At 41.0% G+C, this 24,017-nt stretch overlaps 1 protein-coding gene across 1 annotated transcript; it reads left to right on the top strand.

Annotated features, from left to right (window-relative positions):
• The first annotated feature begins 1,751 nt into the window (after positions 1-1,751).
• On the top strand, positions 1,752-23,047 carry LOC115732972 (disease resistance protein L6-like). Its single transcript, XM_048278132.1, has 10 exons — positions 1,752-2,375; positions 2,993-4,100; positions 4,386-4,757; positions 4,847-5,057; positions 5,376-5,902; positions 21,784-21,840; positions 22,345-22,398; positions 22,469-22,531; positions 22,656-22,706; positions 22,868-23,047. The coding sequence occupies exons 1-10, from the start codon at positions 1,909-1,911 to the stop codon at positions 23,045-23,047; spliced, it is 3,090 nt and encodes a 1,029-aa protein (XP_048134089.1). The 5' UTR covers positions 1,752-1,908.
• Positions 23,048-24,017: the final 970 nt, after the last annotated feature.

Genomic DNA, 24,017 nt, shown 5'->3' with positions numbered 1-24,017 from the left:
GTTGCGGTGTTTCTTTTGTTTGACAGACCTCTTTTTAAATAGTCTTCTCAGAATTGATCTTGAGAATAACATTCGTTTTCAAAAATCTCCATAACTAAGTAGCACAATAGTGGTTTTCCATGCTTGTCTGAAAATTTGAAAGAAGTTAAACTAGAACATGTCTTTGGGTGATATTCTAATGATAGGTAGGAAATGATGATATTGAAATTGATTAACTCTGTGAAAAAGATTCCCAATCACAATATGATGGGCATGCGAGCATATTTACGTGGATGGTACTTGGTTAATCTTGGAAACATGATTTTTGAAGATTCAAGAATCATCTTGTGCTAAATTGCGCAGGTGAATGACTGTGTGATGTGATCAATCTTGGGCCTCACCATGTTATATTCTCTCTATCATCTCTAGAAGTTGATGCATTTCATTTTATGCTCAGGTTCATGGTGCATGGCTCCCACATTGGCTGGCGGTACATCTTTCTCAATTTCTGGTAGTTCTTGTCTTGTGCTATCTTGGTTCATAAAAGCTGTTATTGTGATGTGATGATCATTCACTTGCAGTCCTTCATCGTGTTGCACCGGAATGTACATGGAAAACCTGTGATGAATATTATTATTCAGAAGGTACGGTTTATATTGCCAAGTTGGGAGTTTTGTAATTGGAAAGGGTCATCCCTCGGTTCACAGTAATTGCTGAAACACTTGCTCATACTTGGATCAGCAGAGTATAATATGGACTGAGCATGGTCGACATCGAGCGTAAGTAACATAGGACACACGTTATTTCCAGCCTTTTTAGCCAATTATCGAGAACTCACATAGCCCAACAATCTTTTAAATATTTTTCCAGCAGTGAAGCTTCTTGAATCTTACTTTTTTGAGCCGGAAGAGATGAGTCATAAAAGTTGGTAAAGCTCGAAAACTCTCACGTCCGAGCTTTGTATGATCTTTGAATTTTCAAATTGAGGATTATGACTGGTTCGTTGAAACAAATCAACAATGTCGGGATGTTCACCATTACAAAAATGGACAGAACGAAATAAATAAAATTTAAGAGAGTTCATTACATACATAACCACGTACTTTACAAATTATATTAAACTCGCACGAGATTGAGTAGCTGCCTGTCATCCTTTGTTTTGTTAGTTGTCTTCTTCCAATTTCTTTGATGGGGAAAAATGGGCTTAAGTACACCCCAAGTGCCATAAGTTGTGTACGACGTTCACTTTAGTGTCAAACCTTTCAAATCGATCACTTTAGTGCTAAGTTTTTGTAACTTCAATCGCTTAAGTGCTAACTTCTTTTAAAAACGATCACTTTAGTGCCGTAGCTAACATGGGTTGCCGAAAATTCGACACGTGGTATTTTTTATTAATATTTGAGATGACGTGGCTCGGTGAATTTGACACTAAAGTGATCGTTTTTTAAAAACATTGGCACTTAAATGATCGTTTTTAAAAAAAGTTGGCACTTAAGTGATCGTTTTGAAAGTTTTGGCACTGAAGTGATCGAAGTTACAAAAACTTAGCACTAAAGTGATCGATTTGAAAGTTTTGGCACTAAAGTGAGCGCCGTACATAACTTATGGCACTTGGGGTGTACTTAAGTCGGGAAAAAGGAGAGAGCACGTGCCATGTGCTCTGCCTTAAACGGCGTCCAAAAAGGAGAGAGCACGTGCTGCCCTTTCACACACAGGTGAAGTTCCCCGAATCTTGCTTCCTTGAGATTGGTGCTCCAAAGAATTCTTGTCTTGAGATCCACGACACAAATTATAATAGGTCGTACCCGCTTTACTATGCACTAACCTCTCTGCCTGTACCGTAACGTTCGGCTTCATAGAGCTCGGACATCTGCTATTGCTTATCTGGTGCCACTCCGGTGCTTCATTTTTTCTCTGCGGCTGGTCGCGATGCAAGGGTGCGACTATGAAGTTTTCTTGAGCTTCAGGGGACCGGACACGCGCACGGGCTTCACCGATCATCTCTATACCCGTCTCACAGATGCAGGAGTCCGTACGTACAGAGACGACGAAGAACTCTGTGTCGGCGAAGAGATCGGCCCGGATCTGCTCGGGGCGATTGAGCAGTCGAAGATCTCCATACCCATCTTCTCTAAAAATTATGCTTCCAGTAAATGGTGTCTGAAGGAATTGGCCAAAATGGTGGAGTGTCGGAAAAGAAAGGGACAGGTAATCATGCCCGTTTTCTACTATGTCGAACCATCCGAGGTTCGATACCAAACCGGAGATTACGGGGAGTCCTTGCTTGTGCACGGAAACAAGAAGCGAGTGGACGATGAGACCATCCGAAATTGGAGAGCTGCCCTCAATGAGGTTGGAGGGTTAAAGGGATGGAACGTAGAAAACGTGGCTAGCAGGTACCTAATTATCTTCCACTCTTGATTGACGCCTCGAGTTCAAAGGCTATTCACTTGAAAATTTCCTTTTTTAACAAAATTGGAAAAATTGTGGCTATGCTGGCTTCCTTTGTCTAAGTAGTGTGCCGACAATCTAATCTGACATTAAATATTTATGACACAAAGTATGATATAATGAGTTTGCATCTTTATGCAATCAACGTGCCTATTAACGTTCGTCGCAAGTAACTTATGTAGTATTGTGAAACTTTATTCTCTTATTTATTATTAATAACGCATTAGCCTTGTACAATATGCTAATAAGTAAAGCTATTTTGAGAAGGAGAAGCTTGTTTATAAAGCAGAAATACCTCTTTTGTTCTAATTAGCAAGATACCATACTTTCACAGTCGCGTAACTGTTTGAATGCTGCACAAGGTGTGAGCATCTGCCTAGCATGTCCGTGAATTTACTCTTCCTGAGAATGCAGTGTGGTATGTTCCGTTTGCAGTTTCACTTCCTGTAGCATTCCGTGGCTTCCACAGACTGCTATCAATTCCTAATGTCATAGATTGCAGCTCGTGTCTTCTAACGTACTTTCTACTTTGCCTTGGGCTTCTCGTCATTTTCGTTTTTAGGCACGAAGGACAACTAGTTAAAGAGATGGTTACCACGGTTTTAAGTGAGCTGAAGACGGCTTGTTTGGTGGTTAGTGACTTCTTGGTTGGTGTTGACGACCGTGTGAAAGAAGTTCTGGGGATGATAGGCACCGAGATTGACGATGCAAAGATTGTGGGAATCCACGGAATGGGTGGCATCGGAAAAACTACTCTTGCCAAAGTAGTGTACGACAAGATTTCTCGGGACTTTGAGAACCGTTGCTTTCTTGCTGATGTTAAAGAAACTTCACGTTCAAAAGGAATCGAGTGTTTGCAGACTCAACTAATCTCAAACCTCTCGAGACCGGGACAGGGACACCCAAGTATCAATTCGAAGGATGAGGGAATAATGACGATAGAAGAGAGATTTTCAACTAAGAAAGTTCTTATTCTTCTCGATGATGTTGATGAAAAGGATCAATTGACTGCACTTTTAGGGAGGCGAGGTTGCTTTGGTCTAGGAAGTCGGATACTTATAACAACAAGAAATCTAAATGTTCTACGTGCATTCAAAGTAAAATTGACTTATTTAGTTGGTTGTTTGGATCCCGATAGATCCCTTCAGCTATTCAGCAAGCATGTTTTCGGAAGAGATCACCCTCCAAATGAGAAGATGGAACAGTCTAGAGAAATTGTGAAGATAGCCGAAGGTCTTCCATTGATTCTAGAGGTTATGGGTTCGACTTTGTCAATATGTGGACAAAAAGAAGAAATGTGGGATGATTACTTGGTGAAGTGGAAAAAAGGTCACATCAAGGGGATTGGAAATAAGTTGATGATAAGTTATGAAACATTGGATTTTGGTCAGAGACAAATATTTCTTGATATAGCTTGTCTTTTCGATGGATACGATTATAGTGCAATAAAGTGCATGTGGAGAGATTGTGGTTTTTGCCCAACAGAAGGTCTTGAAGTTCTTCGATTGATGTCATTGATAAAAATTGGAGACGATAATAAGTTGTGGATGCACGATCAACTCAAAGATCTTGGTAGAGAAATTGTTTCTCAAGAAAGTGGGGGCCAATTAAATAAGCAAAGCAGACTATGGAATCATGAGGAGGCATTGAAGATACTACTGAGCGAGAAGGTAAATATTGGATCCCATTTCCTTTGTGCTCTAGAATTCACATTTTAGTAATCGGGGCCTTCTCCCCCTTAGTGGAAACAATCACAATTATATCAACATATTTTAAAAATTCCACATATTTTAAAACATTTCATAAAGTGTTAAATTTCAAATGTCAAAACCACCTCTCGAAATTGGTCTATAAGAATGATGAGAGTGAACTTAGTTTATTTAGATATGCCCAATTATCTCTTAATTAGCTAACCGCATCCTTCTTTCATAAATTTTTCTTGTTTGCTCAATTAGAGAAATGCAAAGCTTGAAGCCCTCTGTTTGAAGTTTGAGAAATGGTCAAAGTATCGGTTCACTCTTGAAGGATTTGCAGCTCTTCCAAATCTAAGATTCCTTCATGTGGATAGCGCTTCCCTCTCTCATGATAGAGTTGAGCGTTTTTTATCGCAAGCTACACTTCTTTGGCATAACAAGTCCCCGATCACGTCGCCTACGGATTTTTCACCGATTGAGAACCGACTCCTTCCCAATTTAAGATGGCTCTCTTGGCATTATTTTCCTCGGCGGATACTCAAGTTAAGCAATTTTCCGTTGACAAATTTGGTCGTTCTTGATTTTTCAAGGAGTACAATTACTCACGATTGGGACGGATGGAGACATATTAAGGTACTCTCAGCTCTAGAGAAGCCTTCTTATTAGTGTGTACATTATCTTCATTTAATGTCTTGCTGACAATTGTCGTGTTGGTGTTACAGAGAGCAAAGAAATTAAAAGTTCTTGACCTTTCGAGATGTGAGCACTTGACCAAGACTCCCGATTTCTCCGGATTCCCGATGTTAGAGAGATTGATTCTCAAAAGGTGTTACAAATTGACTGAAGTCGACTCATCAATCGGTCAACTAAAGCGCTTGATTTTCTTGAACTTGCGCGATTGTTGGAATCTGCATTATCTGCCAGATGAGCTGGGTGGATTGCCATCTCTCACGTAACCGCTTCTTGACCATTCCGATATACGAGAAATTCCTGATTGGTTTGGTATGGCGGACCCGGAAAAACGTCATGTTGAGATTTCACCATCAGCAAAAGAAGGGGATTCACTCAATTGTTTAACTTCGCTAGTGACGCTTTCATTGGATCGGACAAATGTTGGACACCCACCTGACTCTATTGGGGCGCCGACAAATCTCCAAAGCTTATCTTTGGCTATGTGCCATTCATTGCAAAGGCTTCCACATTCCATTACGAAATTACGATCATTGACTGAGTTGGATCTAACATATGCAGGAATCACCGAGTTACCCGAGTCTATGGAGAGTCTGGAGAATCTAAAAGTATTGAAGTTAACGCGTATATCAGCCCTCCCAAAGCTTCCAGAAAGCTTGATTTCTCTGGCAATCGCATCTCATGTCCCAATGGCCGATACCGATCTTTCCAACTTGATCAATCTGAAACTACTGTTGCTCGACGCCACAGCGCCTGAGATCTCTAGCCCATCTGAGTCGGCGCAAGTTCACAAGCTTTGGTGGATTGGGAGATTATCCAAACTGGAAGTTTTGACCCTGGGTCACCAAAGCATTACTGACCTACCTCCTGAATTAGGTGCGCTTCCTCACTTGAAGACTCTTCAGCTTTTAAGATGCCCCGCATTGAAATGCATTCCGCAGATTCCCTCGAGTGTCACAAAGCTTCATGTTGTAATATGCCCGTCGCTAACCACACTTGATATCTCAAACTTGAAGAACCTATCGGAATTCTTTGTCTTTGACTCACCAGCCGAGGATCTCTATGGGCGTGAACTTTCAGACAGTCTGGTAGAATGGATTAAAAGTGAGGACTTGCGGGACGCTGAATGGAAATTTATGAATATGGTGTCTGAACAGCACGGACTCAAAAGCTTATGGAAATTCCTTCTTTGGTACGTGGACTGATCCAGAAACGAGTGTTTCTGCAGTATACTAAAAGGTACTATCGTGTTCCCAATGTCTGCGAGCTTTTCATAATTCTTACATTTTGCAATTTTTATTATTCCCTTTCAAGAGGGCATTTGCCATCATATTTACTTATGGAAAGCACTTCATGCTATATGAGCATTTAGGTGGCTAAGCCCTTGTCAGAGACGACATATATTTTAGGAATCAAGTTACAAAAACCTCAAATTATACTCATGATGACACAAAAGACACCAAACTTGTATCCCTACACATTTGCCCTCCATCACCCATTTCGTCAGTAAATGCCGTAGAGACTTAAGTGAATTTCGACCAAAAAAGGGAGAGACTTGAGTGAATAACATAGGCCTAACGGTGGGGACGTGGCACCCATGTAGCATTAGTGAAAGGATACCGTTTCGGTTGCGGAATTGTCCGAGTGTGGCTGAAGTTACAGAAACAACACAAGTCCGGCCGTGTCTTTCTCGGTTCCTCCACAGGAATTGATTCTGGGCTTTAGGGTTTATGCTGATCAATTCTTTCTCTCTTCAGGAATCTCGACTCTTACCGAAGCTCATCTGCTCACTGAAGGCGATTTGGGGCTTTTTTTTTTTTTTTTCTGGGGATTTCCTGCTGGATTCGGTCTCCAAAAGAAGCTCGATTCCAATTTGGTAATTCTCTGAGTCTGCGACATAACATCTTTTCTTAGAACATGTTGAACCAAATGAACAGGAATTTGGTCAATGCAAAGATGTAACAGGACATAGAGTGGCATTTCTTCAAGAATAGTCTACGATCGTTCTTAGAATCAGAAATCAGAGTTTAATCGGACTCGCATGCTACTTACTTCTTCCACGCGTTGAGCATCACCAAGCATAAAGCTCGATTCGGTTGCTGAAGCTCTATTCTTTCAGGTCATCACATTACAGTTTGGTCTTGGAGCTCTCGTTTTTTTATCTTGTAACAGGATTGCTCCCCTGCTTATCTGTTTTTTTTACAAGTATCAAGTTCAGTTGTTCCAGAAAGCAGGATACTCATCTCTTTGCCTAGTATGGGCATAAGCAGGATTCTCACGCCGCTCTTCAGCTTCATTTCATGGATAGTGTCCGTAGTGGCTGAGCTTGTGTACTTCATCTTATAACAGGAATTGCGCCCCCTGCTTTTTGTGTTTTTCACTAGATAAAATCGTAGTCATCGAAAGAAAAAAAAAACAGATAATGTCTGAGTACAAGTTGTCACGATGAGGGGCTCACTTATCTGAATCTAATGTTGTCCAGCTCGACTCTTTCTTTGATCATGTCTCGATTCTCCCCAAACATCAACCTTTCTTTATCTTCTCATCTCTGTGTGTTTATGCGCGCCGTACTTTCTTTTGACAATAATATCGTATAAAATCTCTTTTGCTTTGTAGTAATCTTTCAAAATTGCTTGCTGATATTACCAGGGCATCCTTGAGACTGTTTTAGAGTTAGAACATAGAGGCAGATGTGCATGCCGGTCTAGAATAATTTTTTAACAAGAATGATGGATACATAATCCGATCTAATACATACTCAACAAACAGCGGAAACATGCCCAATAGATCACCAGATTCACCGATCGACGAAGATACATCACGAGGACATACCTTATTGATCACCGATTAGATGCCCTTTGCGATCACGGAGTTTTTCTCTGTCAAACGACAATCGACGATGGGAGGAGCCTTCTGCGTTTTCTATTTTCTTGAAGTGACAGAATGAAGTTACAGATAGGAGAACGAAGGAGAGTGCGTCAGTTATTGACGTAAAGCCAACCAACGTGATTCTTCACGTTTGAGCAAATAACTGCTCACTGGGGTGTGGTTGCCCGCATGGGCGCACACCGTATCTCCTGTAGACCCCACTTTAATATTTTATCTAATAAAGAATAATATGAATTCTCTGTGGTTGCGTAGGATTCTTAGTCACCATATCTTTTGATTCCAAAATGTAGAATCTCGGCTGCTCTTTTCGTCTTGGCTGTAATCCAAAAAAGAGTGTTTTCACTTGGTGTACAGTTTCAACCGTTTAGGCAATTGAGATGCCTTCTCGACTGTGGCAACCCTTCTTATTGAACGAGACTCATCAAATTCAGAGTATTGGAAGCAAGCAAATCGAATACTCTCTCGACAAGAGAATCAAACTATGTTTTCCATGAACGCACGTGAAACCAGCTCATTTTCAAGTGCCATATCCGAGAGTTAAAGCCATAGATCGAGGTGCTGCCTTGACTTTCAACTACGACTGACTCGGAGTCCGGCTTGACAATCAAATCACGACTAGATGGAGAGCTTCACCTTTTATTGAACAGAGCCGAGAGTGAGCTCTGAACCGAGAATGACAAAACACACACACACACACACACACACATATATATAGAGAGAGAGAGCAAAACAAAGCACAAGGCAGAGCTGGAGAGGCGCTGGTGCAAGTAAAAACTGAACCTTTTGGGCCCATGCACGTCCCAATCTTCTAAAATATCCTATTAGACCTTACCACGAAAGCGAAACTGGGCTTTTAGAGTTGACCGGCTCTCTGGTCTTTCTAAGTTTTAGTTGGTGGGCCCGAGGTTCCACATTACAATGTCCTTAGTTCACAAGCGGAGAAGGGATTTTGTGGAGAAAATGAATACCAGCGAAAATTTAAGTGTCAACAATGTTCGTGTGGTCATGCATGCCATATTCACGAATGCTGGAACTTCACGCAAGCATTTTCGAGAGTTGCACAGTAAGGATTGTTTATGTGGCTTTCTTTCGGGACCAATGCTCACTCGGTTTGTTTTACAAATGTGGATTCCTGCATATTGGGCGGCCCCCTCTGGTTGTGAAGCCATATTGTCGTGAATGATCTTACGATTTTGAAGCATCCTATTTATTGTTTACGTGAAAATGAAAACTTAGAATATTTTCAATAGGGAAAGGGTGTAGTTCTAGAATATTTTCAACAGGGAAAGGGTGTAGTTGTTTAGGACAATTCAGAACTTCATGTCCAATGAACACTTAATGCGCAGTGTGTTCTATGTAGGGAGTGTAACTCAACATTTGCTTCTAGAGATGTTACTTGGCTTTTATTTAACATAAGCTAACTTCTCTCCTGCTTACCAATGTTCGTTGTTTATTCCTCACGAGTTTCTTGAGAATGGGTGGGACAAGGTACTTGCGCTCATGGGTCTAAGATGAGCCATAACATGTTATGCTATTGTTTAGCGAAGAGATAATTGTAGCGTCCCATACCGCTAACACCTCATTCGGAAAGGTTTCCAAAACCTTGCTCTCATTCTTTAATTAATCTTTGTTTTCTTAATCAGAGTAATTGGCGCATGCGGAAGCTCTAATAATAAAAAAATCAATCAAGCGGCCATACCGGCACAAGTGTATGGAAAACAAAAACATCCAATGGCAAGCATGCCTATACAAAGGGTATGGCCTTTTCATGGTTCACTAACCAGATGCACATATTTTAGACAACACACTTTTATTCAAAACTCGTTTATTCAAACTCACCATCCAACCTTTATTACATATTAGAGAGGAGTACAATAGAAGGTAATCTACTCTGGATTTCTAAAATCATCATTCGCGGTCTCTAGCACTCCAACTATGTTGGGCTAACTCATCTGAAAAATAGTTAATCAATGAGAGTAAGCCGAAGCTCCTCCGCAAGTAGAATCCCCAGGCCAAACGACTAAACCAATTATAACATCATAGAATTGAGGATCGTCCAAAACAACCAAACATATTCCACATCAATGGTAGATATCAGAATCCTAACAAAGTAAACACGATCCTTATAGATAGTAAATCTCATAATGATATCCAAATCCTCTACCATAACTCATCAACCATCGAAATCCAACAATCGCATCCATAATCATAGAAAGCATAGTAGTAAGGATAGAGATCTACTCGTCTCGACTAAGCGAGAAATCAAATGAACAATCATACGGATAGACGGACAGCCGAACAACGGCTAGGTCGACCACAAAGACCAAAGGTGGTCGTGGTAGGGTACCGGACAAGGCGGCGAACGGTTGAGGCGGTCGAACAAAGATGACACGACTAGGGCGATGCACGAAAGGCGCAGTCGCGGCGAGCTGCTCAAACCGCAACGGCGACGGCAATTGGCGATCGCGAGTATGGCCGAGAGAGAGAGAGAGAGAGAGAGAGAGAGAGAGAGAGAGAGAGAGAGAGAGAGAGAGAGAGAGAGATTCGGCAGTCCGGCAGAATAACGACAAAATTTATAACAATAGCTTTTGAATGCACTGACGACGATTTCTATTTATAATGGTTCAATTAGCTAAGACTAGTCGGCTTGCGATCGGTAACTTGCAGTTAGCTATTTGCAGCAGCTTGCAATAGAGTTAGCTTATGACGTGTCGTGCTTAAAGTCGGCAGTTTGTCAGCTGTTTTTGATTTGTCGTGCTTCTGCTTTGTCGTGTTTGAAGTTTTGTCATGCTTGAATGTGTTGGCTGAATTCCAAATTTCAAGCCAGATGATTCTAAACTATCAACCACTAACCTGCTCCTATTTAAATCGGGTGAAAGTTTCATATCGTGTTTCTAAAAATAGTATCGGGTACATAAAAATTCCTTAAAAATACCCAGGAGTTCAAATAAAAATTCCTTGCATCTTATCCAATAATCCGAACTCATTAAATACTAATTCACCTATAGGTAGGTGAGGGTTTTTGGATCATCATAGTCCTGCCCACCTTGAGAAATTTCGTCCTTGAAATTTGATCTTATTCCCTCCTAAATAGGGAGATTCTTATGGTGAATTTCCTTTTTACTCAATCATGTGGCTTATTACACTTCATTGCATATTCTAACTTCAATTGCTACATCTCGCAATCTTAACCTATAAACTAGGTCATCATTGATCTCAATAATATGGCAACATCATCGTGTTATTTTCATCTATCATTCAATCTTACAATTACACAACCACTCTTTCACATATTTCAATTATACTTTTCAATACCATTCTCACTTTCACAATCCCACCAATTCAAATGACGTTAATATTCAATAATGGACCTATCACTGCCCCATATTTCAAAACATCCAGACAAGCTAGGCTGTCCATCACTCAGGACACAATCCTCTGCCATTCATGATGCCGATTCCATATGCCAAGCCCGTAGTTTTTTGGTTGCGGTTAAAAATATTTCACACAATCATTTCACAAAATCAATTAAGTCCGACGAAATCTTCGGATCTCTGGGAATCAATCTCTAAGCATTCCGTGATACAATCTAGACCTCTGTAGGACACACTACTACAGGCAAATACAAACAATTCATTCCTCACACAAGTAGGATCTTCTCCGAAAATAACCTCGGAGGTATCACAACAGACTTTCACAAATTCTCACTAGGCATTTTAGATGTTTCTTGCTAATGGCATCTCAACTCATTCATCACGATGTTTCATTTCGGTACTCGAATTGCAATGCCATGTTTATCATTTCCAGTTCATTTGAGTTTAGAAATCAGTAAATTCATTTCAAAAATTGAAAGCAATGCAACTTTTACTTCTAGAAACTGTTTTGTTTCAAAAAGCACAATGCAACTCAAACTCGAAACAGTTTCAATCCAAAATCGAGAACTTTTCGAAATCTGAAAATACTTTGGATTTCAAAAGCTTAACGATCAATTGAGATTTTCATAATCGTTTTGATACATAATTGAGAGCGACATCGGACTTAGCACAATACTTAAACCCATTCTTTCAATAAATAACGTTCATTCATGTCCACCTGCCATTTTGCTCTGTGATGACAACCAAGAGCTGTCCATTGCATATGACTTATCGTTGCCCCGGCGTACATTCCCCGAGTTAGACACAGGTCGGGTTGCTATAATTCATCCTATCCTCCTGCCACTTGGGTCCGAAATGACAGCCAGGAGCCACCCATTGCATAGGTCTTATCTCCGCCTCGGCGTACACTTCTTGAGTTGGACACAAGTCGGGTTGCATGGTTTATCCCCAAGTCATACAATTACGGAGAAAGTCCCATCTCAACACGTTCCATACCACGTCTCCACGGTTTTTAAGTATCTTGCTAACTCGTCCCACACCGAGCTGATAGTTATTCAAGTCCAATATAAAAGCAATGATATGATCATGCATGCACGTTTTCAAACTCAACGGTTTTAATGCAATTAAGTCTCTGTAATGCGTGTTACTCGTTTTTAGACTAGATACATCATAGATTCGCAACTTACGCTCAACTATATCCATGAGGCGAACTTTCAAAGATAAATAGCCTAGTAACAATGTATATCACTTCGGTCGTCCATTTTCATTCACTCAAGATCAATATGTAAATTCCTCTCGATATCTAGCATAGATTTAAGCATATAATCCACCAAATCAATCTCCTTATTTCAAATCCTCCTTAATCACATATCCAGAACTAATCCTCCACTTCAACAATTCACGCTTAGAAGTAAACCTCAACAACTTCACTTGAGGCAAACTATTGCCATCATAATCAGTCATCCAAATCCATTTGATCACCTTGCTATATTCACAAATAATCATAACAATCACAAAACTTAGGTAGTTGTCACGCCCCGTTCCCCGGACCCGTGACATTCCTACCAAATCGCCTCGGTCACGAATGATAGCGTCTCGGGTACACTATTGACCTAGGAAATTACGGCGCATGCGGAACGTGCAACACTCCCAAACAACAAGATCAACGGGGATAGTGTAGTAGGAAAAACACCACAGCCATTTCACAAAAGATAATTTCATTCATAAAGCCAAAGCGGATGCCTAAGCCTGGCTATGGTGATGATTCGCTCAAACGTCCTAACAAACAATCGCATCAATAAAGAGCAAATATTCTACCACATGCAAGCTTACTCTCCAGGCCACACATAATGCGAAAATGTATTGAAGTGCTTTCCGGAGTAAGTGGCATTTACTTTAAACTTTTTTTTTTCTCGTAACAGGAATAAGTGGCATTTCCTCAAGGATTGTCTACTATTGTTGGAAGAATCGGGAATGTGAGTTTAATCGGACTCGCAAGCTACTTACTTCTCCCACATGTTGAGCATTACCCGGGCATAAAGCTCGATTCGGTTGTTGAGGCTCGACTTTTTCAGGTCATCACCTTCTAGTTTGGTCTTGGCGCTCTCGATTTTTTATCTTGTAATAGGATTGCTCCCCTGCTTATTTGTTTTTTTAACAAGTATCAAGTTCGGTTGCTCCAGAAAGCGGGATATTCCTCTTTTTGCCTAGTATGGGCATAGGTAGGATTCTCACATTGCTTTTCAGCTTCTTCTCATGGAAAATTCCTAGTCCCCGAGCTTGTGTACTTCATCTTGTAACAGGAACGCTCCCTTGCTTTTTCTGTTGTTCACTAGATAAAATCTCAATCATCGAAGAAGAGAGAGAGAGAAAAAAAAGATAATGTCTCGATTACAAGTTGTCACGACGAGGGGCTCACTTATTTGAATCTAATGTTGTCCAACTCAATCCTTTCTTTGATTATGTCTCGCTTCTCCCCAAACCTCAATCTTTCTTTATTTTTTCGTCCGTGTGTGTTTATGCGCGCCGTATTTTCTTATGACAATAATATTGTATAAAATCTCTTTTACTTTGTAGTGATCTTTTAAACTTGCTTGCAGATATTATGAGGGCACCCTTCAGTCTGCTTTAGACTTAGAGCAAAGAGGCAAATGTGCATGCCGATCTAGAATGACTTTTTAACAAGAATAATATGAACTCTTTGTGGTTGCATAGTGTAAAATATAATGAACTAGCAAGAAGAGATTGAGTGCCAATTGCCAATAAGTACTTTGTGTTTCACTGATAAGATTTTTGTACATACTTCGGCTATACAGTGTGGTGTCTTTATATAATACAAACTAGAGCTATAGAATCAATGAAGGACACAATCATGATCTCTTTTCTTTGGAAAGAATTGATCTTGATTGATGAGTACTTGGTGGAGAGATCACAACTGATTGAGATTGTGCTTGATGCGCAAGTAATGGAGAGATTGTGGCCGTCTGAGATTGTGATTGATAAGCAAGTGATGGAGAAATTGTAGTAGAATCGGGACACGTCATCGTTTCCTTTGACACCCTCCCGCAAGTTGATGTGGCGGAACACAGTAAGCTTGGACTGTAGAAGTTGAAATGGAGAGCCCTTTGGTGAAGATATTGGCGGGTTGATCGGCAGTGGAAATATACCGAACATGGAGTTGATTTTTGGTGACCTGTTCTCGTACAAAATGGTAATCAATTTCGACGTGCTTTTTCCGAGCATGAAAGACGGCATTCCCTGTTAAATAGATGGCTGAGATATTATCACACCAAAGAACCGGAGGACCTTGCCAAGAGACACCGAGATCGCGGAGGAGAGCTTCAATCTAAATGAGTTCAGCAAGATTGTAGGCTAACCTTTTGAATTTGGCCTCTATGCTAGATCGGGCGACAATCCGTTGCTTACGAGAACACCACGAGATGAGATTTGAGCCGAGGAATATGCCAAAACCTCCAATTGATCGTCTGGTGTCGTGGTCCCTAATCCAACCTGCATTTGAAAAAGCATGAAGATGAAAATTGCGGCTACCGGTAAATAGTATGCCATGGTGCTGCGTGCCATGAACGAAGCCCAATATGCTTTTGGCAAATTGCCAATGGACCTTCGTGGGTGCATGCATGAACCGACGAGCAGTGTTGACAGCGAAGGCAATATCGGGTCGAGTGAGAGTAAGACACTACAATGTGCCCACGGTACTACGATAAAGTGTCGAGTCCGAAAACAACGCGCCACAATGGGTAGATGGAGAATATCCAAGCCTGCTATACATGGGGTGGCGACAGACTTTGCATCTTGCATTTTTGCTCAAGCAAGAAGATCCGCTGCGTATTTTGTTTGGAGAAGAAGAATACCATCTGAAGTGCGTTGTAGTTCAATCCTAAGAAAAGAATGGAGATTACCCAAGTCTTTGATAGCAAATTCTTTTTGTGGAGACTCTAGGAGAGCAGATAATGGCGTTGTAGGGTATCCTATAAGAATGATGTTGTTGACATAGACGAGCAGGAAGATGTTGTATTGGGCTGTATGCAATATGAATAGTGATGAGTCAGCGGTAGAAGCTACAAAACCTATTGAGACGAGAAAAGTACTAAGACGTTGGTGCCAGGCATGGAGTGCTTGTTTCAAGCTATAGAGAGATCGTTTCAGGCGGCAGACATGATGAGGATGGTGGGGATCAACAAAACCTGGCAATTGATCCATGAATATTTCTTCGGTGAGATGATCATGGAGGAAAACATTCTTAACGTCTCGCTGCCCGAGTTGCCAACCACGTGAAAATGCAACCACGAGAACTATGTGAACCGTGACATGTTTCACCACCGGACTGAAGGTTTCATGATAGTCGAGTCCCCGCTATTAATGAAAGCCCTTTGCGACTAATCCGGCCTTGTATCTTTCAAAAGAGCCATCTGCACGAAGCTTGACCCGAATGACCCATTTGCAGCCAATGGGTTTATAGTGTTGAGGAGATGGTACAAGCTCCCATGTCTAATTTTTTAGTAGTGCGGTGTACTCTTGGGCCATAGCTGCTTACCAATTTGGGTCTTTTACCGCCTCACCGTAACAAGATAGTGGGGATGGGATTGCTACCGAAGTGGCAAGTGCATAGGTATAATCCTTTTGCACATGTCGGCGAGGAATGGTGCTATCTTGAAGTCCGGTCACCATGGGGTGGGTTGGTGGAGCCGGTTGTGGTGGCGGATCGCTAGTCCGCTAGATTGTGGTATGTGGGATAGTTTCAGCGGTAAGAGAGGGCACTTTTGGTTGTAGTTGGAGATATACTGAGCAAGAGGTGGTGGGATTGCTGTGTACAGGTGTCGATATGTGGGATGCATCGGTCCTTGGCTCCTGCATATGTGAATTATCATGTTGTAAATGTGTCAATGGGGGAACATAAAGAGGTAACTCTAATGATGCTGGTGGAGACACATTTAACGATACGTCGGTAACAGGAATAACAAATGGAAAAATAATCTCATCAAAAATGGCGCCTGCAATTGTATAGAACCGTCGTTGTTTTAGAGAATAGCAGCAATAGCCCTTCACACCCGATGGATATCCCAAGAAAATACACCGATGTGACATGGGCTCTAGTTTGTGCTTAGCATAGGGTTGTAGGATCGGGGTACACAAGACAAGAAAAAACCCGAAGATGCTCAATGGGTGGGGCGTTAGAAAAGAGCATTTCCCGTGGGGAGCGCTGCTGGAGAACATGAGTAGGCAATTGGTTGATAATATGAAGTGCACTTTCAAAATCAAAATCCCAAAAATAAGAGGGAATAGATGCATAGTGCATTATAGCTAGACCCATTTCAACAACATGCCTGTGTTTGCGCTCAGCCGAACCATTTTGAAGGGCCAGGCGAGGACAGGATGTCCATTTGTAAATGCCAAGCTCCCGTAGCAATTTATTAAAAGATGTAGAAAGAAATTCTCCGGCGCAATCACTTTGGATAGCTTTAACTCGAATATTGAGCTAGTTTTCAACAAAGTTTAGAAAGACCACGAAGATATGTAAAAATTGATCACGAGGGTTGAAGACATAGAGCTAGGAAAATTTGGAGTAATCATCAATAAAGCAAACATAATATTTATTGTTTTGATGAGATGTCACAGGAGCCGGCCCCCAAATGTCAAAATGAACTAATTCTAGGGGAGCCGTGGACCTATGAAAAGTGGGAGGATGAGGATAACGATGACTCTTGCTAGATGCACAAGCTGAACAATTTGGTTGAATAACCGACGATTTATTGAACATGAGAGAAATAGTGGAATATGCAACATGGCCTAAACGATGATGCCAATGGACAAGAGAACTGGATTGAGATAGGTGATAGGCTGAAGGAGAAAACTTGGATTGTCCTAGCATTTGATAGAGTCCTTGATAAGGTTCCCTTGGAAGAGAATCTTACCCATATGGCAACACTTCACGAAAAAACAATTAGGTGAGGCAATGAAATCACAATTGTTTTCCCGTGAAAACTAACGAATGGAAAGTAAGTTTTTCTTTATAGAAGGAACAACTAGGACATTAGACAAATGAAATTTTGGGAAACAAGAGTACCAGTACGGGTTATTGAGAGGCTAGACCCATTACCTATGGTACCATGTTGGTTGCTTGTGTAGGGCTGAAGAGAAGACAATTGAGAAGGATTGTTTATGACGTGGTGTGTTGCATCGGAATCTGGATACCACAGGTCTGAAAAAACTGATGGGGGTGGTGGAATTTTAGTAATATGGAGCCGTGGTACTGAATTTAAAGATTAGGGTGGAAGCCCGCGATCACGGCACACATTGGCTCGGTGGCTAAAGCGATCGTAAAGTTGGCATCGAACATTACCTTTTCTTTGATTCCCGTAATTGCCTACATTTGGTGAGTAATTTGAGGCTAAATTTTGTGGGCCAAAGTGCTGCTCACTTGTTGCACAAGCCATTGTGACCTATCCACGTGAGAAGGAACCCGTTGTGGTGCTTGGTGTGCTGTCTGCGTCATGAACGCTGCTGGAGGGGAGATAATGGGCTCAAGCAAGTCAAGCCATGCCTCATGAGCCAAGAGCAACCCATGTAGAGACTCACGTGTAAAGGATCGGTATTGACTTTGAACGGAGATCGATACTATTGAACTTTGATATTCCGCTCCGAACCCCCCTAAACAAGTGAGTTTGATATTATTATGAAGAGATGTTCTCACCAATCGAGGCAAGTTGATCAACAAGGAAGGCTATTTGTTGAAGATATTCGGTGATTGTTTGATTTCCCTTGCGGAGAGTCCGAAGTTGCATTCATAGATGTGTGGCACGAGCACCGTTACGTGCCACCTATGATTGAGCTAAGAAGGACCATACGGCTACCGAAGAGTCCAAATTGGAGAGTCGTGCAACGATGTTGTCGGCTATGGAATTGAGAATCCACCAGAGGGCAATTTGATCTCGAGTAAACCATGTTTCATATGCTGGATTTGGTGAACTTTTGATGACACCATTCTCACTAATTTCGGTGATAGTATGTGGAGGGCATGGCTCGGTTCCATCCATAATTGATAGGAGTCCACCGGCTCGGAGAAAGGGGAAGAGGCATGCCTTCCATATGATGAAATTGTCTCCGGTTAATTTGATACCAACTGCAGGACCCGTGATTGATCCCGATGAGCCTCCCGTGGAAGGGATGAGAGGACACAGTGGGACAACATGCTTGATGAGGTCCGTTGGATTATCAACACTTGGGATTGGGTTGCTTGTTGCTTGATTGTTAGCAGCAGTGCTTGGGGAAGGTGGGGTGATGGATGAATTTGATTCGTTTGCCATTTATGCTTTCAAATGATATGGCTCTAATACCATGTAAAAAACAATGAACTAGCAAGAAGAGATTGAGTGGCAATTGCCAATAAGTACTTTGTGTTTCATTGATAAGATTTTTGTACATACTTTGGCTATGCAGTGTGGTGTCTTTATATAATACAAGCTAGAGCTACAGAATCAATGAAGGACACAATCATGACCTCTTTTCTTTGGAAAGAATTGATCTTGATTGATGAGTAATTGGTGGAGAGATCACAACTGATTGAGATTGCGCTTGATGAGCAAGCAATGAAGAGATTGTGGCCGTCCGAGATTGTGATTGATGAGCAAGTGATGGAGAAATTATAGCAGAATCGGGACACGTCATCGTTTCCTTTGACACATAGGATTTTTATTCGCCATATCTTTTGATTCCAAACTGTAGAATCTCTGCTGCATTTTATTTTTGGTCGTAATCCAAAAAGGAATGTTTTTCACTTGGTGTACAAGTTCAACCGTTTTTGGCATCGAGACGCCTTTTGAATCAATCCCTTCGGAGAAACGATAACAATCCAACACAAGCCTCTCTGTTCCGATCGATGTCAAAGATGTCACGGAAATGATCTTTGGAAGACATATTCCCACAGCAAGTGTCAAGCCAAAAAGTGTATCGGCTTTCCATTTCTCTCACAAATGGGATTCATGTGAACAATGAACTCACTCCCACTTAGCCCAAGTTTACCTTCAACCACCGCACCCCCGAGCAAATATAGCAACCACCACTTTCGTCATCACCATTTCTTTTTTGTGGTTAAGAACGAAGGATCCGAAAGCAAAAGAAGTTGCTTGGAAGAGGAGTATTGAGATTTGCTTTACCCGAACTTATGCAAGAGGATAGAGAAAAGGTTCACTAGTCAATCTGGAGTCAATGCATGCGGAACCATTGGATCATGCAATTAAATAGAGAATCGATTATATAACAGGTCTTTGGGTGATTATTATGCTAACAATCTATTTCGGACCACAAAAAATAAATAACAATTAATTAAAAATTACGTATATATATGTTTTAATTGCTGGATGTGGATTCATTCTAAAACTACATATATGTGTTTCAAATTATGTGATGAAATTCATTCGTGACAAATTCTTAAGTGGGAATATTTCTTTTTATCTTTTGTTGTGGATAGTAATGATTTGATTGCCTCGGGTTTGGTTCAATTCATATGCTGAAGGCATTAAGTGTCAAGTTAATAATTTTCATGCTTGATATCCTTTGTTACATGAATTCGGTGTATAGAATATAGCAGTTTATTTCACAGGAAACTTAGTCCATCCGTATGAAGTTAATCAAGTGGTTGAATTGTGAAGCAAGGCGGGACATCATCATTCGAAAAATTGTCCAAAAAATTCTAAATTTTTTTCATTAGTATCATTTCAATTTTAAACCTTTCAACTATGCGAATTTAATGCTAAACATTTTATATTTGTGTCAATTGTGTCTATCTAGTTAATTTTGGTCAGAAATCACCGACGTGGCTCTCGTCGACGCCGATATGAACATTTTTTTTCCTCACTTATAATAAAATTGATGGCTTGCGGGCTTTGTTGGAACAGAAAACCCTAGTGACTTCATCATTCGAAAAGACTCTTCTATCCTTTTCTCGGAAAGGAGGACAGATATATAATATGAGCCCAAATAAGTACTCATAAACACTAGGAAGAAAAACGATTAAACCTAGTCGGTCGTCTCCCTCGGAGAAAAAGAGAAATTTGCTGGTCTATGTGTAACGGCCTTGGGCCCCATGCGCTTCCGCTGCGCCACTTTGCAAGATATTGTCCACTTTGGACACACAGTCCTCACGGTTTTGTTCCTCCGAGCGTCGCCCATACAACGCCCGGAAAACGCGTCTTGCAAATCTAAGGGCACCCAAGCCTTATAAACAAGCCCAAGACTCCCCTCCTAAGCAATGTGGGACAAGGGGATATCACATAATCCCCCCCTTAGCGGCACAACGTCCCCGCTGTGCCCTCGGCGGCACCAGCGAGCGCCCACTATGGTCCACACATGCTGTCGGAAGTCGGCTCTGATACCAATTGTAACGGCCTTGGGCCCCATGCGCTTCCGCTGCGCCACTTTGCAAGATATTGTCCGCTTTGGACACACAGTCCTCACGGTTTTGTTCCTCCGAGCGTCGCCCATACAACGCCCGAAAAACGCGTCTTGCAAATCTAAGGGCACCCAAGCCTTATAAACAAGCCCAAGACTCCCCTCCTAAGCAATGTGGGACAAGGGGATATCACACTATGTGAACAGAGGAAAAGGATAAAGCTAGAGACAAAGTTCCAGGTCTATATGCTTTTCTTGCTCATCACTAATTTACACATTGATTCGGAAAAGCGTAGGTATTGATCTAATCTTTTAAAGATTAGTGATTATTAAAACTTTGAGTAACTTCGCCTCGCTTCGCTTGCGTGTGCCTGGTGCCTCGCCCGCGCTTTTCGCCTTTTGACTACACTGATTGTGCATGCTATCGTGGACCTCGGAATCCTTTGGATGTACATCATAGAGAGGGTATTGCCTGGTAAAGGGCAAGAAAAAGATACCTTGCTAATTGAGGGTGCAAGGCCTGCAGGTACCGATATCTTAAAATAAGGATGGCATCCGTGAAGAGCCTGCCGTCTCTATATATTATATGGTCAGACTGCAGAGGCCCTGTAGAAGAGCAATCTCGCTTCCCTTGGTGATGTTACAAAGGATTCAAGTTGAAATTATAAGATTTTTAAATTTTGTTATAGGTAAAGTACTTTCTTCTTCAAAATTGGAAGCTGTACTTTCATGAGACACCAAGTACCTAAAAGTAAACAATGAAGAGGTTATGTTATACCATTTTGACGGATTGGCTTAATTTTTAAGTTGTTTCCTTATATTAGTAATTAGAACATCAGTCCATGTGCATGAGATAAGTCTTTGGTGCCTGAATCAGTGATGCTTGGCTGCACTAAGATTCATACCATTTTCCAATGAGACTTGACTCAAGACAGTTTCTTGAAGTGTTTTTGTTCGAATCTAAGCAAATACAGACTATATAGTTGCTTTCATATGTGCATCTCAAGATACAGAATGAGTTGCATGTTGCTCTGCAATGCTAGCTCTTTGAAAGTCGAGCTTCATGCTGTTCGGTTGGCGTGTGCTAACATCATTATGTATCCTTGTTTGCCAGCTCGAAAAGATCATTGATGAGCACAAGTCAAAGATACGTAACATTGAATGAGCTCTTGAAGTGGCTAAGGTATTTATATCTACATGTTCTGTTTTGTGTGGCTATGGTATTTATATCTACATGCTCTGTTTTGTGTTATTGAAACCTGAGACGACCCTCCTGTGATATCCTTTGTGCTTTCCAGGAGGAACTACTGAAGGCACAGATTGAAGCTGCTTCAAAGCATAAGGAGCTGACTGAGGCACAAGACCTGAACCGTCGTTAAATCTTAAAACAGTTTTTTCTCTGTTGCGGTGTTTCTTTTGTTTGACAGACCTCTTTTTAAATAGTCTTTTCAGAATTGATCTTGAGAATAACATTCGTTTTCAAAAATCTCCATAACTAGGTAGCACAATAGTGGTTTTCCATGCTTGTCTGAAAATTTGAAAGAAGTTAAACTAGAACATGTCTTTGGGTGATATTCTAATGATAGGTAGGAAATGATGATATTGAAATTGATTAACTCTGTGAAAAAGATTTCCAATCACAATATTTCACTGCTCTTCACATTATATGATGTGCATGCGAGCATATTTACGTGGATGGTACTTGGTTAATCTTGGAAACATGATTTTTGAAGATTCAAGAATCATCTTGTGCTAAATTACGCAGGTGAATGACTGTATGATATGATCAATCTTGGGCCTCACCATGTTATATTCTCTCTATCATCTCTAGAAGTTGATGCATTTCATTTTATGCTCAGGTTCATGGTGCATGGCTCCCACATTGGCTGGCGGTACATCTTTCTCAATTTCAGGTAGTTCTTGTCTTGTGCTATCTTGGTTCATAAGAGCTGTTATTGTGATGTGATGATCATTCACTTTCAGTCCTTCATCGTGTTGCACTGGAATGTACATGGAAAACCTGTGATGAATATTATTATTCAGAAGGTACGGTTTATATTGCCAAGTTGTGAGTATTGTAATTGGAAAGGGTCATCCCTCGGTTCACAGTACTGTCATTGCCAAGTTGTGACTTTGTGTTATTTACTTTCTATGCTTGACCATGGAGAAGATTTCTCAATCTGCAAAGTGGGCTGAACCTCACCTTGAGACAATGAAGATGGTAAGCTATCTTTTTCTTGGGAATGTTGATGGTGTATTGATCTGATCACTGATCTAGCTCTGCTTGAAAGTTAAATGAGCATGGTGGTTCATATACTAATCGTACATGCTAAATATCATTACTATAATCAGAAATTATTCATATTCCCTTTTTCTCTGAAGGAGTGGATTGCAGCATTAAAGGAGCACTACTTGACAGTAGAAACCTCTTTCAAGCGGCATCTGCATTCTCTGGCTACAAAAACCCTTGAGGTTTGTGAGTCATCTAAGAGTGCTCTGGCTCCACACTTGATTAATGTTAAGGAAGTTGACGATCCCTATTACCAGGTGGATAAGATATGAGATCCCTTGTTTCTTCATCTTGTTCAAACATCTATGTCAAGGCTATTGTCCTGTTCTGCAGGAAGTGAAGAAGTTCAGCAAGCCACATATCCATACCATTGGTGTTGTGACAAAACCTCATGTTGATAAACTAAGGTTGACCTTGAAGCCATACACAAAGGAAGCGGTTCGTGTCTATGGGAAATTCTTAAAGTCTGCTTCAAGTTATCACCATCAGGTACTGGTGCATGTACTGATTTGACAAGACAACATTCTATATTCCTGTATGGTCATGATTTTGAGATGGTCGTTCATACTTGGTTGAGTTGTTTACTGTCAAATTCCTTTTACATTTTTGGCTATTCTTGATTGATTTGTCCAGCTGCGAGATATTATATGCTTCTTTAATCCTAAATGTTGCCTCTCGTTCCTCTAGATGAAGCCTCTTTGAATGAGTTGGCTGTGCCTTTCTTAGAACAGAAAGAGTTTTCAGCCTACCTCGACTATGATTGTATCGATCAATTTTTTTTTTCTTTCCGGTTGAACAATGCCTCCTGGTTTTTCTATGTTGGTTAATATATACTATCTGCACATATTGTGACTAGTTCTAATTTCTTGTAAGCTACAAGCCGTTATTAAAGAGACACTGAGAAAGCATGAGTTGACAACACCGCTTGCAACCGAGGAGTTTGCGGGGTTTGCGGTATGTTTTCATGAGTTGCTCTCTTATCACAGTTTTTCAAATTTTTACTGTGATAGTGACTTCCCTCGTTAATAATTTCCTTAATCAATTGTATTTAGGCATCTGCTTTAATAATCATTATTCTCTCGGAGTTTCTCTCAGCCTTGGTTGGGTGAGCTTCATATCATCTATTTATCCCCTACGAGTTTGCTAAATTGCTTTATTTGGTTGTCGCCTATTTCGTAGTTGAGGATGAACTGTTTTCTAGTTTAGTTTTCTACACTGAGATTGATATTCCATTTGTATATT

The sequence above is a fragment of the Rhodamnia argentea genome, chromosome 4 (genome assembly GCF_020921035.1).
Source record: "Rhodamnia argentea isolate NSW1041297 chromosome 4, ASM2092103v1, whole genome shotgun sequence".
In the NCBI taxonomy this organism is placed as follows: domain Eukaryota; kingdom Viridiplantae; phylum Streptophyta; class Magnoliopsida; order Myrtales; family Myrtaceae; genus Rhodamnia; species Rhodamnia argentea.
This window is presented reverse-complemented; position numbering and strand designations above follow the sequence as displayed.